The sequence below is a fragment of the Rosa chinensis genome, chromosome 5, assembly GCF_002994745.2.
Source record: "Rosa chinensis cultivar Old Blush chromosome 5, RchiOBHm-V2, whole genome shotgun sequence".
Taxonomy (NCBI): domain Eukaryota; kingdom Viridiplantae; phylum Streptophyta; class Magnoliopsida; order Rosales; family Rosaceae; genus Rosa; species Rosa chinensis.
Window position 1 is genome coordinate 43,605,633 of NC_037092.1, and position 17,863 is coordinate 43,623,495.

At 39.9% G+C, this 17,863-nt stretch overlaps 2 protein-coding genes across 5 annotated transcripts; both read right to left on the bottom strand.

The window, feature by feature from the left end:
- Positions 1-6,189: 6,189 nt before the first annotated feature.
- On the bottom strand, positions 6,190-10,158 carry LOC112201537. Of its 3 annotated transcripts, none has more exons than XM_024342438.2 (2): positions 7,550-7,675; positions 6,190-6,662 (listed from the first exon to the last, which is right to left on the bottom strand). In XM_024342438.2, exon 2 carries the CDS (start codon positions 6,655-6,657, stop codon positions 6,424-6,426), a length of 234 nt encoding a protein of 77 aa, XP_024198206.1. In that variant the 5' UTR covers positions 6,658-6,662; positions 7,550-7,675; the 3' UTR covers positions 6,190-6,423. The 3 variants fall into 3 exon arrangements, with proteins under 3 accessions (XP_024198206.1, XP_040375377.1, XP_024198205.1); XM_040519443.1 differs by having other exon boundaries at positions 7,586-7,606; XM_024342437.2 differs by lacking the exon at positions 7,550-7,675 and adding an exon at positions 10,025-10,158 and having other exon boundaries at positions 6,197-6,662.
- LOC112201536 (phosphopantetheine adenylyltransferase-like) lies at positions 6,529-10,149 on the bottom strand. Of its 2 annotated transcripts, XM_040519442.1 has the most exons (3): positions 9,061-9,981; positions 7,586-8,166; positions 6,529-6,662 (listed from the first exon to the last, which is right to left on the bottom strand). In XM_040519442.1, the coding sequence occupies exons 2-3, from the start codon at positions 8,084-8,086 to the stop codon at positions 6,612-6,614; spliced, it is 552 nt and encodes a 183-aa protein (XP_040375376.1). In that variant the 5' UTR covers positions 8,087-8,166; positions 9,061-9,981; the 3' UTR covers positions 6,529-6,611. The 2 variants fall into 2 exon arrangements, with proteins under 2 accessions (XP_040375376.1, XP_024198204.1); XM_024342436.2 differs by lacking the exons at positions 6,529-6,662; positions 9,061-9,981 and adding an exon at positions 10,025-10,149 and having other exon boundaries at positions 7,562-8,166.
- Positions 10,159-17,863: the final 7,705 nt, after the last annotated feature.

The following is a 17,863-nucleotide window of genomic DNA, read 5'->3' on the forward strand; positions in this document are numbered from 1 at the left end:
CACAGAAAAACAAGAAGACTGAGGGCAGAGAAGACTCACGGAGGGCTTGACGGTAATGCCCTCGGCGGGCAGGTGATCGGGGGGCGGCGGCGGGCGGCGGTCGGGAGCGAAGGCGTGGTAGTCGAGTGAAGCAGAGAAGGGCGGCTTGAGGGAGGAGAAGGGGAGCTGGCGCTGGGGCGGTTGGGGAGGCGGGGGTTCGGAGCGCGGTAACCCGACATGGGGGGACCCGAACCGGATTGAGGGGAGGGATCGAGAAATTGGAGGGAATCGGAAGAAAATGAAAAGAAGCGGGAGAGGGGGGAAATTTTGGGGGATTAGGGTGAGATCTGATGGTGGTGGGAAACAACCAAAAAAATAAATAAATAAAAAAGCGGGAGAGAGAGAGAGAGAGGGAGAAGAAGAGAGAGAAAGAGAGAGAGCAGAATACGAGGGAAAGGAAGGAAGCGAGGGAAATTGGTTCGGATATTGATATGGAGGGAAGCACTCACCCTTTTTCTATTTTTTTATTTATTTTATTTTTTTACTATTCATTAATGCCATAGTTGGTTTTTTTTTCTTTTTTGTAATTTTATAAAAAAATAAAAAAAATCAAGAAAAACAGTACAATCTTTTATGGAATGAATTGCACAGTTATTTTATTTACCAATTTGTGCAAGAGTGTTATGACACCCTTCTCTTAATTGTGGTCATTATTTGACAATAGTTAATAGATTAATTCTTTTGGCTAGCTTGTTTTAGATTTGAATGAATGCTTCGATTCATGTATTTAATTGTTGTTTAAATATAGGATGGCGGTTCGTCAATTCGAAATCATTTATTTTGGCTCGTATTTTTAACTTTTAAGTGTCATGAAGAACATCAACACACCATTAATGGATGATTGTAGCTCTTCTGCGACACCATACTTAGTTTGGAGTTATTGATGGCCTTAGTAGTACTATATTTGAAGTGCCTACTTGGATTTGAGGTTCGAGTGTAAATTCACAACCTCACTCTATTTGTCACACTTGTTGGATTTTGGAGCATGCTACCATAAAGTTCTCCAACATCTCAGTCGACCTTGATTTCGACCTAAAAGGCTGTTGTCAAGACAATTTTTTTCTTTGACCTAAATCCATGTCATGATTATATAGTTGTACGGATATTGAGTTGTGCCATAGTTTCGGACCAAAATAAAAGAGTTGTACCACAGTTGCATGCTTTGAGAAGTGGATGGGTTGGATTTATCTTCTAAATCAATGAAGAAGATCAAGAAGTCTGGCTCACATGAAATGAAATAAAAGTGCATTTTATTTACTAGGAGACGAAGTAGATCATCCTTAAGAGCAACTCCAACAGCTTCCCTATATTTTAATTTTTCTCTATTTTAAGGGAAAATGAGTGTCTTTTGCTCAAACATATTCTCTATAACTATCCCTATTTTAGGAATAGTGAGGAAAGAGAAAATCAAATTTTCTAAATTTACAACAATCTCTAAAATTTTAAGGAAGAATTATGGAGATTTTAGATATTGCTGTAAAATTTTAGAATTATGGAGAATCTGTTGGAGTTGGAGAAGAAAAAAAGGCTAAAGTTTTGACTTTTACTTCCCTATAATACAAAAATTATAAGAAACCTATTGGAGTTGCTCTAATTCTACTGTGTAGAGTGACTAGAGTCATCACATAAAAGCATCATGTGGTGAGTTCTCTTTTTACTAGTGTATAATACCTAGTAAGAGGCTTGCTTAGGTAATAACTTATTTAATCATGCTTTTTAAAATTAGTTCTTATATATAGTTTTGCTCCTTATTAGTAGAATCGACGTCCTCTTCTTTTTGAAAAGAAAGAAAAGGGAAAAGAAAAAAAAAATTTAGCAAGCATACCGGAGGTATTCTAATAGTAACTTATGTTTTTGGACCTTTGTCGAAAAACACTTGTGTTTTTGGACCAAAAATTTTAATCATGATCAAAGGTATTGTCACTGCATCTAAAGGCAGATCTAAGGTCATGTTTGGTTCAAGGATTTGAGGAATCAAGAAAGGAAGTCGTTCCTTTTCTTTGTTTGGTAGGCACAAACTTGAGAACTATTTTTCTGACATAGGGGAAAATAGGGTGGAAGATGGTTCCTTTAAGAACCCATGGGATTGATTTTCCCTTCTTCTTTCCCAGCATTTATTACAAAAATTTAGGACTACAATATCCCTACTCAAATATGTTATTACCAATTTTACTCTTGATGATAAATTTTAAAATACAAGGGTATCATTGGAACATTGATATATCTTTTCTTTCCTTTCATGAACCAATCAAACCTGGAAGGGAAATAAAATAATCTTTCTTGAATGTTTTCCCTACTTTACCAAACACTAAAAAAAAAAACTGCAGGAATTTTAATTTTCCAATCCCATGGGAAAGACAAGGGAATTGATTTCATTTCCGTGAACCAAACGAGGCCTAAGAGTAATTGCCCTTTTATTGCTCTATTGCGACATTATCTATACAATATATAAAACCAACACAGGCTTACCAGAACATTCACTAAAAGTTTCTTAGTTCTCTCTCCTCAAGAACCCTAAAGGCTGATTTTTTTTCCGATCCAAGATTTCGTTCTCGTCGCCGCATGACGCCGGGTTGGTCTCTGGCCTCGCCGTTATCATGGGTCTGCTGTCGGACGGGTATTGATGGCTATGGCTCATGGGGTTCCATCATATGGGGTTTGCTCGGGTTTTGTCAGAGGTTTTTGGCTGGTATGGTGCGTGGCGGTGGTCTTTCAAACATGAGCGGTGATCGAGCTCTGATGACGGGTTTGCTTGGTCGACTGCGCCACGGGGTTGACCCGATGGTGGTGTGAGGTTGGAGACCTGGATCGGGTTTGGTTTTCTCTGTGGTGGCGTGGGTTGCGACGACGTGGCCCATGGTGGTGTGGGTCGCAGGTGGTGAGATCGAGGCTATGCATGTCGTGGAGGCGTGCGACAGATGGAGCTTCGCTGGACTATTGTAAACAACGGGGAAGCAGATGGTTTGGGTGGACTAGACCAGACCTGCCGTATGGGCCTGGGGTGGACTTTCTTTGCTAGCTGCCCTTTTGGGTTTGGAGTTTTTGGGCTAGGGTTTGGCCCTAGTGCATTATCTAGGATTGTAATTTTATTATTTCCATTAAGTCCCTAATTTTTTAGGGAGCTACGCACTTTTGTGCCTCTAGCGAATCTTCCGGAGTAGTACCGATGGAAGATTCATGCTATTTCGATGTATTTAATCTCAAATGAGTGACCTAGTTCTATGTACCACTGTGGGTACTACTAACACATCTTCTTGTCTGTCTATAGATGACAGCGGAAGGGTATGTAAAGACCATTTTGGCTTTTGATCAATATATTGGCTACTGCCTTCTTTAAAAAAAAAAAAAAACACAGGCTTACCAAATAATTAGTTGCCTATCATACTTATCAAAAAAAGAAATAAAACTAATGTTAAAATTATCTAAAATGGTTATTATGATAAAAGTAAGAGAATTTTTAGTAATGCTAGTATTTTTTCAGTCAAGTTTTAGCTAAAATAGCCAAAAAAATCATTTTGACTAATTTTACAATACGTCCACATCAGTTCCCCCTATTTTTCTAGATAGTTTTGAATATATTTTTCTTTTTCCATTACTAAAAATAGTTTAAATATATTATTACACAAAACAATTTAAAAAATATTTTAAATTAACAAAAAAAGCTAAATACCGATTACCACCCTATAGTTTAGATCTGAAATCAATTCAGTCCCTGAATTTTCAATTTCATCAAAAACACTCATGCGTATCAAATCTTGTCTAATAGGTTATTCCGTCAATTGAAGCCATTAACTCACCGATGTGGCATGTCATGTCAGATCATGGAGCCCACCTATCAGGCAAAGTTCTAAAATTACCCGTGCCTCTATTCTAACCTTAAGCAATAAGTCAAATGAGACAAACAAAAGTTGACCTGCAAAAGCATTTTTCTGGAAGTAGCAAAACTATTGTTTTCTATTTTGTTCTTTGAAGCATGTTTCCAGAACATAAAACTTCTATATCCTAAACCAAATATCTCATTAGAAACAGAAAAACGTAAACCCAGGTCTTAACCCAAACATATTGACACCCTAAATTTAGCTAACTACTTTGTCATAGCAAAACCCAGTTCCATTTCGTCATGGATTCTGAAAACAAAGCTATGAATCCTACTCTACCAGTTCCGCCATAGCAAAACCCAGTTCAATCCCTAAACGCGAAACAAAATCCTAAAACCCGACTCAAACCCACAACCAGCGTTGAATCCCTTTAATCCCAACCAGCTTTGAATCCCTTTAAATACTCATCGAGTCATAGGTGAGCACCCTCCAGCAAACCCAAAAAATAAATAAAAAATATTCTGGATCCCCAGAAATTTGCTCTGGACACCAGGGATAGGGGTCATCATGGGTGGGCCGGGCTGGGCCTAGTCAAAGTCAACAAAATTTAGGGCCGGGTAGGGTAGGGCTGGGGCTTAAATATGCTAACCCTTACCCGCCCGAAAGGCTCGAGCCACTAGGGCCGACCTTCCGAATAGGGCTAAATAGGGCCGAAATGGGCCTTAATTTGTTTAACAAAAAGAAATATATTATTTTTATTTTTTATCTCAAAATGTGGCTCAATGGTTATATAGGTAATACAAGACTCATTGTTTTTTGTTGATCATATTTAATATAAATATATATATATATTGGAATTAACTTATAAGTTATAACATTTATAAATATTAGTTAAGATGATTATATTCAATTAACTATCTCTCTAAATCTCCCAAAATTAATTGTTGTTTAACAAAGGAAACAAAAATTTAAGAAAATAAAGCTTAGGAAATCAATTACAAAAATGAGATAAGTTGTATGTTATAGACTAAAGAGAAACATATTTAAAAAATAGAAAATTATTAGGGCTTAAAGGGTCGAGCTGTAGGGTAAGGCCGGGCTTCATTTGCATGACCCTTACCCTACCCTATTTGAGAAAGGGTAGGGCTGGCCCGCCCTAATGCAAGGGCCGGGTAGGGCTTCGGCCCTACAAGTCGGGGCGGGCTTAGGGGCGAAGGGCTAAATGATGAAGCCTAACCAGGGACATTCTTCTTTGAAGCAGAGGCGGACACCTCTCCTCCATGACCACACCATCACACACGGTACAGACCGAATCCTTAAAGTTTAGCCCAGCGGTCACACCATCTAGCCGCTGAACATCTTCTATGCTCCCACCGCCGAGCTTATCTGTTCTCCGCCGAAGCACATACAAGCCCGGTCATCCAATAGCCTCCAATCTGTAATTGTTGTGAACACCCAACTAGCCAATCTGCTGTAGCCCACTTCCTCACCATCTCCGAACAATCAGCTTTAAATCCCTTTAATCCGAACTCACCTCGGATTTGAAACCCGAAGCTCAAACCCTAAACCCAATTTCGTTTCTTCACGCCTTCAATTAGAAACTCTCGGTTTTTGGGTCTCGCCCTCGTTCAAAGCAAGAGGATTAGGTTTCAATTTTTCTCGACTTGGGATTGTGTTAGGATAATGTCGTGTAATGGGAGGAGTAATTGGGTTTCTGGCCTTCTGGGTTATAATAGAGGCAAGGACAATTTTGAAACTTTGCCTAATAGGTGGGGCGTACATGATCTGACACGACATGCCACATCAGTGAGTTAACGGCTCCAATTGACGGAATGATCTATTAGACGAGATTCGATAACACATGGGTGTTTTTTATGAAATTAAAAGTTCAGAGACTGAATTGATTTCAGACCTAAACTACATGGTAGCAACCAATATTTAGTCCTAACAAAAATAATAGAGAGCCTCATCTCGTTCTCTACATTTAGAAGCTAGATAGCTAAAAATTAAAATGGAGAGACATAAGAGCAGTGAAGCTGCTAAAATGGAAAAAACAAAAAACTAAACATGCTCTCCCAAATAACTAAGGAACCGAAATAAAAATTCTGCTAAAGATGCTCTAACCAAATTGAAAGTATAAATATGAAAAAAAAAAAAAAAAAATTAGTTCGCGTCTTCGCGATGTTTCTTATTTCATCAATTACACACGCATCGCATTGGTATGAAGCTAATGCTCAGAGCCCTGCTTAGATGTGATACTACCGAACTTTCACATTAGCTGCTTTACTTCCAAACTTTCATTCATCATAAATGACAACAGACAAATAGAGGATGCTCAAATAATCATATCTCTACACTTTAACAGTATCAAATGTTCATCCTGCACATATGTAACATGATTGATGGTTCGAGATGCTGCATTCAAATAAAAATTTTAGCACCATACAAATGCGTGGTATATACTCAAATTCCAATGCAAATTACTAAACAGTCATTACTTGTTAGGTTCAAAGGAAAACTCTGTGTCTTTCTCCTTCAAATCTATTGATAAGTACACCACCATCATCTACTTGAATAAATGGGCTAGATCAGGATCACTCAAGTCTACATCTAACCACCCATTCAAGCGCATGTACTCAATATAATGATCTGGGGGCTTCACTGCACGAGGGTTTGCTGGTGTGAAGCCGTGAATCCTCTCAAGATCTCGAGCAAGCCACCTAACATATGCACGATCCAGTGGAGGAACAACTTTCAAGAAGATTTCTTCCCTTTCTTGTTTTGCAGGCTTGTTTCCCATGTTACCTGGCAGATTCAGAAGATTTAGTGAATTGATGGCACAAATTTAATCAGGAAAATAACTCATTTTTTTCTTCTCTTTCTGATTAACCAAGCAAATGATGTCAAAATCTATAAACAAGGTTGCAAACGATTGCAGATCTTTGCAGGCTGCATCAATCCAAAATATTCTCAAACAGCATTATGCGGAGATGGAGCAAACATGTGTGGATATAACTTATAGTTTTACATCTATGTAAAAGATAATAACCAAAAAAGTTACATGGTAAAAATGAGGATATGGAAAAATCAAAAGTATCCAACAAAAAGTCATAATGAAAACAAAAGACAAAAGCTCTCCTGATATGCTTAGTTCATAACAGCTCTCAAACAGTGTTGGCCAATCTTAGGGTTTAGGATTTTCAAAATATTACCATCAGGTTTCCTGATGAAACCAACAAAGCAACAAGAACACAAAAGACTTCAAGATAGCAATGACATCATAGGTAGAAAACACCGTGCTAACAAATTATACTCATGCATGATGTTCACATAACACTACCAAATCCCCATCCAAATTTTGACGAATTAAGTATTAAACAATATTGATCACGATAGGATGTAATAATAGTACCAACTGCATGATGCTTGAAAACAAACATTTCTAATGCAAGTCTGAAACAACAATATTGTCTTTATTCATCATGCAATAACATTACTGTTTCATCACACCTTTTGTTTTTCGTGAAAAACAACTTATTAACTCCATAATGGAGATAATAAGTTAACATTGGTGTAACTGTACAAAAACTTCTTGAAGAATTATGGGTTTTTTGTCTCACAGGAACAATCATATCTATCTTACTTCCAGACCATTTCACACTCAAACAAACTGCCACATTAGAACTTGTTACCAGTTTATTCTCTCAGAACTGTGTTTGATTTTTAACCATCTCTGCCTCGAGCTTCCTTAATCTTGTTGAACTAATCTTATCTCCACCAGATGCTTCAGGCACTAAATCTACTACTTCAATCTTAAGTTTTGAGAGGCCTCTATCACCTCTCTTCTTATTAACAGCCAGTCCACCAGGTAAAGTCTCTTTGCTGACAACGATTGCCTCCAAATTTTCATCTATTGTTGAGGGGCCATATGGGTCAATAATAGGTTCAACTTGCACTAGCAGCCCCTGCTTGATAGACCTGATGTAATTTACAACATTATGCTTCCTTTCCTCAACGGGTTGTATCAAATCTGCGAATTGTTTGTCAGTCAACATGGGTCCATCACAAATTCCAATCACAATTCTATGTCTAGTGAGATCCGCTGCAGCCTTGAGAAAGAGATGATGGCCTTCGTGTAGTCGGTCAAAGGTACCACCTAGAACCACGGCTCCATATGTGTCTGGCGGAGAGAGCTTGGAACTAACCACTGAATCCTCTGAAGTTGCCATTTTGGCATGCTTTGGCTAATAAGGTGAGTTCTGCTGAAAGTCGAACAACAAAATCTCCCCTAATTTTCAGACTTTACAACCTGTGACAAAGAAGTAACTCCTCTAAAATTTCTGCCGATGCAACCACCACTAAAACAACAATAGAAACACCTATCCTGTAGGCACCTAGCGTAGGTTTGAATTCGATGTATACCCACTACTGTTTGTGTTTTTTTTTATCTTAGTTATTTATTTATTTTATTAATTTAACTATAGAAATGTGTTCAATGCACTAAGTGAGGTACATGTACAAAGTCATTACATACAGTTACACGGACATGACTATATATGTAATTCAATTGTCAAAAGAACTACTATACTCATAAACTGGATTAACCATATAGCAAAAATCTAGCCATAGAAGAGTGAGGAGTTAGTTCAATACAGAGTCAGTTGGGTAGAAAGGAATAATGAGAAATTCGAAGAGCATAGACTCATAGAGAGCAAGGGGTGAAGGGATTATGGGAAAAATTGTTTGTCAGTCCTCCTTCTTGGCTTCTGTTTCAGTACATTGTAAGGGTGGAAGCCTGTCTTCTATTTGTGGAACTGGAAAACAGCGATTGGCTAAGTTTGACGACAGTAGCACACCGTGGTTAGAAAAGAAGTACTTCTGAAGCCCAAGACTAACTTCATTCACCCAATTCAGTAATGTTGATAAATAAATTAAAAATCATTTTAAAAGATAATCCGAAGTTTTATTAAGAGTCTATTTGAGTCTTCGGGAAAGTACAATGTCTTTGAGTTTTCCAAGGTCTGTTGTTATTTAATGAGTCTTAGTAAGTCGGTCCAAGGGAGATATCTGCATTTGAAGCCTATCAAACAAAATAAAAACTAAACTGATATAGCAATAATGAAAATAGAGGGATGTGAAGGCTGTGCCTTGTATCTATCTATCATCTATCTCTGTATTCTTAACAATGACAGCCTCCCTAAACCTTTTCTAGTTCTTCATATTTCTATCATTGTAAGCTCACCGCAACAATACGCAACCACCCTTGCTCTGTCCTGCATCAAACTCCCGAACACTAAAACAGAAACAAACCAAGCACCAAGTAGCAGCTGCATTCACTTAATGGCCTGAAAAGAGTAATCTCTAAACTCTGAAGAGACTGATACCCAGATGAAACCCTATGGGCCTATCTGATGGCTAAATCACCTCCTCACAAGCAGCTTCCTCAAAGATCCTTTGTCTCTCTCACATCTAAGGCAATACATGATCTTTGAGAATCTCAGTTCAAAATTGGCTCCCTAAACAAGTTTTTCTAGAAGGACTGAGTGACGGGATAGTGAAACAGTAGATGATCCCACAGAAGTGAAAATCATAGTTTAGGCTCCATATTTGGTTTCAAACAAAATCTCCAACAAAAGAAACGGATCCAAGATGTCTAGTTTCATAACGTTTGCAATATGATAAGACAATACTATATATAGTAAATAAATCTGAATAATAATATCACTAATCTAAACAAAACATAAACATATAATATATCAAAGCTTATAGAAGTAAAGAAAAATTCCACATTAAGATGAACAAGCACATCTTCCCAGTTGTTAAACTAGTCCGGCTCCCTATTCTAAATGAAACAACAATTTCTTTGTCAATCACTGTAGCAATCAATACTTTGATTCGTTTCTATTACACAAGAACTTGATTCCTGCTTTTCTAAAGATTAACCCAACACCTAAATCACATATCAATGGCATAATTTTCCAATCCAAATAATATATCTGCAACTTGGTTCACTTTACAATCATCATCTCCAGATTGAAGATGGTTTTAACGTAGAACTTCAAAGTTCCAGTGAGTAAAGCACCCTAAAATCAAATTAATCCCACTCAAACTGAAAACGAACCTTCATCAACAAAAAGAAAACTGAAATTAAAGTTGAGCCGACTTACCAGAAGAGAGCGAATTGTGTAGAGGGGGATTGTGTAGTCTGAAGAACTGGAGAGGCCGACTGGATTTGGTTCTGTTTGTTTTTTTCTCGTACGCTTCGAGGGTGGTTTTTTTTTTTTTTTTTTTTCAAATAAATAATTCATATACAAACCACCAGTAGGTCCAATGGTTCATCCGGGATAATTACTATTCATGAAAATAGTAAGGGGCTAAATTTATACCATCTCTGGCTTCAAATCTTCTGTCCTCAATCCTGTCTCCTTCCTTGTTGCCTAATCAATCTTTGACATGGGGTCTGCCACCTAACAGCAATCTAACTTCGTTTAGTATTTTGCAAGTGGTCTAGTAGTTATTGTCTAGTTGGGTGTGCTTCCCTACCTAGGTTCGAACCCCGAAGCTATCAAAGTGGTCAGGCATTGTGCTGCAATGCACAGTTGAAACATTTCACATCGAAGGGGTTTATCTTGGACCTAGGAAGCCTTTGGGTTCCTCTTGACACAGTCAAAAAAAAAAAAAAAAAAAACTTCGTTTAGTATTTTGTTTTTAGTTCGAAAAAAAAAAATTATGAAAGACGGTTGCATCTCTCATCTTCTCCTCCTTCCCATCCCATCCCATCTCTCTCTCTCTCTCGCAGATTCATATGGAACTCCACTTGTATACAACACCAACAACTTGAAAAACAAACAATGTGAATCCCTGACCTCTAAAGTAATTATGCTTAACATCTGCTACACATCTGCTCAGGGATGAAAATCATGGCAGATCTAGACAAGATGTTATTTCAATTTCTAGATTTCTTTGCATGTCATGGCTGGGTTCTTTGAACTTTGCTACAAAGACTACATAGATTCTTTTGACTTCGTCAACATGAACCCAGATTTTATACAACTCCATTAGCAAAATCAAATCAAAGCGACCAAAAGATATAAAAGTAGAGTGACCCACTTCTAGAACAATCGCAAGGAAGAGAACTCAGATGAAGATTCAGTCCCTTCCGATGCCAAAATTGAATTTGAACCACAATCAAAATCTCCAACTTAAGAAGCAAATCAGATTGCCCATCCAAAAAGAGATCAGAAAAATGACGGTGGCCGAATTAAATCAAACGCAAAACAAAAATCTGCCTAATTTTCTTTTCTAGTAAGTAATGCTGTGTGAATTCGACTTGGAGAGAGAAGTCTCGAGTTAGAATTGCATTCTGCATTTTTCCTTTCAGTATAATTAGATTTTGTTTTGTTTTGTTTTGTTTTGTTTAGAGTTAACAGAGTTAGATGGCTGTTAGGTGAGTTGGAATGTGTGAGGGTGACTTTGTGATTTGGACTTTTTGTAGCAAGACCCTCTTGATTAAGAGAGACTAGGCCCAAAATTGTTCAAAGGTTGGACCTAAGAACAACTTCGTTGTAACCCGCTAGATGATAACAGCAGCTACTTGGCTTGATAATAACAGCAGCGATTGGGGTTAATTTCACGAGAACAGAATTTATAGATAGATGTGGTGTGGGAGCTAGATGCCTGGGAGTTTAGCAGAGAGAGAGAGTTCCAGCAATGGCATGATTTCTGGGTTTTGGGTTAAGGTTGATTGGGAGGAATTGATGGCTAGGGATTCAGAGATAGAGCTTGATCTCTTACCTGATGTTTCTGGGTTGTTGTGGCTTGCTTCCAACGACGATGAACCCACTTTTTGTAGTGGAGATAGGAGGGGAAGATTCGTGCTAAGAACTGGGGGTTTTAAAGTGGTATTCTTAGTTTTGGTGGGATAATCCTAAAGTTTTCAACTTTTGTTTTCTCCATGAAACCAAAAGGGTGAAAGCTGGGTCTTGCTACGAGAGTGAAGGCCGGTGGTATAGGCATAGGGCGGTGAAGATCCCAGATTTTGTGCTGCTGTGATCTTTGAGGGATTCTAATCCCTTATTTTCTGCTATTGTAAATTGTAATAACAAAGTTTGAGGGCTATTGGAAATTGAAAAGGGACTGCTGGGTATATGAATCAGAAAGCTTCTACATGGATTCTGGGTTCTTGCCAAAAATGGTGAAACACCAATCCCAGCAGCAATTTTGATGGAACGACATTCTGGTTTGGGGAAGAAGATGGTTTCAACGGGCTTGGGCTAGAGGCTGTTGTAATGAGCTTTTGGTAAGGAGGTAATTCTAATGGGCTTTGAGTTTTGTTGGGCCTACTTTCATCTCTCTACTAGCCTTTGTTAAGATTCTAGACCTTCAAGCATGAATTTTGGTCCCCAAGTCCAAAATTGTCGATGAGCCTTAACTTAATAATAGGCCTCACAGAATCCGTTACCTTCCACACCACACCCCTCCATATAAGCCCCAAACGTAGCTTGGGTCTACGCGTATCGCATGGTAAATAAGCGTGTTGGCTCCTAAAAAAAAATGCATGTCAATCGTTTGAGTATTTGGGCTTCTCGCATCGCTTGCTAAATAGAGAGATTCCTTTTGACGTGAAATGGGCTTGCTCGAAGGCCCAATTAGGTTACAAGGTTGATGACTCATCCCCTTTGGCTGTCACTCGTTAAATTTGAACTTGTGGAAATTTGGGTATCAACATTAGCCCCCTTGATTATGTAGGTCGTGTGACCGTGTTACGGGCTACATAATCAAAAATTCGAAGACTTATTGAGTGACTATGTAGGTCATGACATTTTTTTTTTTTTTGAGTTTGGTTGGCCTGCGTATCTTATTGATACGACCCATGACTTATCAAGCCTCCCTCGTGATAACAAATCTTCATCATCATTGGACTCCTAGTTAGAAGAGAGAAGTCTTACTTTTCAGTTACTTTTCTTCTACGAAAAAGGCATTGGATGTTAGCGTGAGTCATAGCGTAACGTTAGGAATAGAATATATTGTAATTATTTCGTAGTTAATACTTACCTTATTGTACTCTTGTAATCTTCTTTATATACCTCCACAGTGAGATGAATAATATATCAGACAATTCATTCTCTCAATCTTCTTATATTTGACTTGGTATCAGAGCAAAGATCCGAAAGGACTTTGTCTCGTTAGTTTTCTTTTTTTCGAGACACTTATACATAACTAAACCCCTTTGTTTGGGTTTTGTTTTGTTTTTTCCGGTCTTCATCAAATACTGGTCTTCGTCTCCTTAGAGACCGACCTGGTGCTCTTTCCCGATCAATCCAAACCAGGTCCGCTCCGTCCACCCGGCCACACCGGCTCCCCCTGTTCAGACCGCCTCCCTCTGTTCAGATCGCGGGCTCCGTCTCCCTTCCAGATCGGCTTCATCTTCAGTTCACGATCGCCGGCGCTCATCTTCGATCGGCTTCGTCTTCAGGGACCGCCGTCGCTCTTCTCCGTCCAGTTCGTCGCAGCCCAGTCCAGTTGCAGTCCACCCAACATCGTTCTTCAGCCAACGTCGTCCAGATTGTCAGCGTTCTCCATCGCTCTATCAGACCGAGTTTGCTCCTCAGTGAGTCAACTCGCCCCAACTCGTCAACTCGCCCCAACTCGTCAACTCGCCCCAACTCGGTCAGTGGGTCAACTCATTTCAAACTCGGTCAACCCAGTCAATTCTAACAGGTTCCAAAAAAAAAAAAAAAAAAAAAAATCTGTTACTATTATTTTTTTGGAGCCTTCTGTTTGTCTTATTTCCGCTGCCTACTTTGAGATTTGTCTGCATTGTTGTTGCTTATTTCAATGGGAGAAACGAAAGATGGTCAGGGTTCCAATTCTAAGACCAGTGAGGTCCAGAAGGTTGAAGTGTCTGTAAAAAGCTCAGAAGGTGGATCTTTTGGGGGTACCAAACTTACCGGTACCAATTTCCGAACATGGAAGAAGATTATGTCTGTTTATCTCCGTGGGATACACAAGATGGGGCATGTGACTGGAACAACCAAGGCTCCTAGTGAAGATGATGTGGAAGCTTATGCTAAGTGGGAAGACGATGATGGGTTTGTAATGTCAATTCTATTTCGAGCCATGACTGAGGATGTGCTACAGATGGTAGAGGAGTGTGACACCGCTGAGGCAATATGGAAGACACTGGGAGATCTCTATACAAATGAGTCTGATTTTATACAGGTTCATGAACTGATGTGCAAAGCTGCAGGAATGCAACAGCATGGGCAACCAGTGTTAGTGTTTTTTACCAAGCTGAAGAATGTGTGGGCTGAAATTGATCAGAAGCGTCCTTGTAAGATCAAGAATCAGGAGGATATTGCATGGTACCAGAAAGAGAAGGAACTTGAGCGGGTTCATGCATTCTTGAGAGGACTTGATGCAACACATAATAGTGCCAAGGGAGAGTTGCTTCGAATGCCAGACCCTCCTAGCTTGACCACAGCTTTTACCTATATTCGTAAGGATGAATCTCAGCAGGACAGTCTCAAACATGCACAAGTTGAAGTTTCTAGCCTCGCCATTCAAGCACCAACACCTTTCCTCCAACAGCAGCCTTCGGTCCCACTTCATCAACAAGGACCTCCGCCAGCTTTTGCCCACCGCCCTCGTCCTCAGTGTTCTTATTGCAATGATATTGGCCATGTTAGAGAGACTTGTTGGAAACTACACCCGCATCTTAAACCTAAAAAACAAGGTTATCGTCCTAAGGCGAGAGCAGCTGCTGTTCAATTGGTTCAAGAACCAGATTTCAATGGAGTGGCTGGACAAGATCATCATACGGCAGGAGGGGCTCTTCCTACAGCCTCTATAGCTGGTCGTGGTAAGATTGGTATGGCTTTAAAGGTTTCTAACTTTGTTGGTTCTGATACATGGATTATTGATTCTGGTGCCTCTGACCATATGACTTATGATAAATCATATTTTACTGAATTGTCTTCCCCACCAGTGTCCTATGTCACCAATGCCAATGGTGAGGCTTTTCCTGTGTTAGGGTCAGGGTCAGTGCGTATTACTCCCACTTTAGAACTTCATAATGTGTTATATGTGCCTGACTTGTCTCATCACTTGATATCTGTTCCCCAGTTGAATACTGAGTCTAAATGCTCCATAACCTTTTATCCTATGTATGTGATTTTTCAGGATCTTCTCACCAGGGAGTTAATTGGTCGGGGGTATCTGAGGGGCAGGTTGTTCCATCTGGATCAGACATACGCAGGGGAGAAACCAGGAGCACAGTCCCGCACCGCTTTGACTTCGAATTCTGATAAGCTAAGTGAAATTTGGTTGTGGCATCGCCGTTTAGGGCATCAATCTTTTAGTCTTATGAGAAAAACCATGCCTACCCTGTTTATTGGTGTGGATGAGTCTACTTTACATTGTGAAACATGTGTCTTGGCCAAGAGTCATCGTGCTACTTATTCTCCTAGTGTTTCTAATAAAAGTATTATTCCTTTTGAGTTGATTCATTCTGATGTTTGGGGACCTTCTAGAGAACCCACTGTGTTTGGTATGAGATATTTTGTGTTGTTTATTGATGATTGTACGAGATTGTCATGGGTTGCTCTTCTTAAAACCAAAGATGAAGTCTTTCCAGCTTTTCAAACTTTTCGTACTCTTGTTCAAACACAATACCATAGCACCATTAAAGTTCTTCGTTCTGACAATGGGGGAGAATATGTTAATCATGCTTTCCAAGAGTTTTTCAAAACCCATGGGATTGTTCACCAAACCACATGTCCACAAACACCAGAACAAAATGGAGTGTCTGAAAGGAAAAACCGTCATTTACTTGATATGGCTCGTGCCCTTCTCTTTAGTGCTCATATGCCTAAGTATCTTTGGGGCGATGCCATTCATGCTTCCTCTCATCTTATCAATCGTCTTCCATCTAGTGTCCTTCAGGGACGGATTCCATTTGAGGTTCTTGCATCTCATGTTTCCTTACCTTCCTTTCATAATCTTCCAGCTCGTGTCTTTGGCTGTGTTGTTTTTGTCCATATTCCTAAAAACCAGCGGTCTAAATTGGATGCCCGAGCACTGAAGTGTGTGTTTGTGGGCTACGGCGGTTATCAGAAAGGGTACAAGTGTTATCATCCACCCACCAGAAAGTACTATGTCACTATGGATGTTACTTTCTTTGAGGACATGAGTTATTTTTCCTCCTCAACTACAGCTCTTCAGGGGGAGACTTCATATTTTGAAGAGCTGTATCATGGAGAGGGGGAGGAATCAGAAAGTGAAGAAGTCGCACAGGCAGGAGGCACTTTGCCTGATCCAGTTGAGAGCATCAGCTCCTCACCTCCAGAAGCAGAGGCTCCAGACGTCCAGACACCAGTCTCAAGCATTGAAACTGCAGTTGAAGACACAACTGCCCCTCCTGCCATCACTTCTACCCCTGACCCACAACTTCCTGGTACTGAAGATCATCCATTTGAGGTATGTCAACCCACTGGTACTAGCGATAGTGAGTCTAATGTTGAGCAATATGTGTTACCAAATAGGACCACTCGAGGTCAAGCAGCCAAAAGATATGAACCTACTCTTACTGCCAAATCAAAATACCCAGTAGCCAATTATATGTCCACTAGGAGATTGTCTAAGTCATATGAATCATTTGTGAATCAAATATCTGCTGTATCAGTACCTAACAGAGTGCAGGATGCATTGGGGGATCCAAAGTGGAGGAAGGCAATGGAGGAAGAGATGGAGGCATTGCAGAAGAACAATACTTGGCAACTTGTGTCTCCACCACACGGCAAGAAGGCTGTAGGTTGTCGATGGGTGTTTACTGTGAAACATAATCCAGATGGATCAGTGAATCGGTATAAAGCACGCCTTGTAGCAAAGGGGTTTACTCAGACGTATGGGATAGACTACGATGAAACATTTGCTCCTGTTGCCAAGATGAACACTATTCGGGTTCTGCTCTCGTTTGCTGCTAGTTTAAACTGGCCACTCCGACAGTTTGATGTCAAGAATGCATTTCTTCACGGAGAGTTAGCCGAGGAAGTGTACATGAGCCTTCCACCTGGGTATGTAGTTGCTTCTCCTGGTGATTTTGTATGCAAATTGAGAAAGTCTCTGTATGGTCTCAAACAGTCACCTCGTGCTTGGTTTGGGCGATTTTCACAGTTCATGCGGAAGGTTGGTTACAAACAGAGCAACTCAGATCATACCTTATTCCTCAAGCATCAACAAGGGAAGGTAACAGCTCTAATTATTTATGTGGATGATATGGTAATCACCGGCAATGATACTGTTGAGATGGATAGGCTGCATAGACAGCTAGCCTCTGAGTTTGAGTTGAAGGACTTGGGTGAACTTAAGTACTTCTTAGGAATTGAGGTAGCTAGGGGGAGAGAAGGGATCTATCTGTGCCAGAGGAAGTACGTTCTTGACTTGCTAACAGAGACAGGTTTGTTGGATTGCAGACCTATTGATACTCCTATTGAGCAGAATCATTGTTTAGCTGAGTATCCTGATCAGGTACCTACTGATCGTGCTCGCTATCAGAGGTTAGTTGGGCGCTTGATTTATTTGGCTCATACTAGACCAGATGTTGCATATGCAGTGAGTGTGGTGAGTCAGTTCATGCATAACCCGAGTGAGAGTCACATGGATGCTGTTATGCGAATTTTGAAGTACCTGAAGTCAGCTCTAGGAAGGGGAGTATTGTTTTCTAAACACAACAACATCCTTGAGGTTTGTGGCTTTACAGATGCAGATTGGGCTGGAAATATTACAGATAGGAGGTCAACATCAGGTTACTTTACCTTTGTGGGAGGTAATTTGGTTACGTGGAAGAGTAAGAAACAGAAAGTTGTGGCACGATCTAGTGCTGAGGCCGAGTACAGAGGTATGGCTCACGGAGTATGTGAATTGTTGTGGCTGAGAAATCTGTTACGTGATCTGGGTGTCAAACTCAAAGGTACTATGCAGTTGTATTGTGACAACAAGGCAGCCAT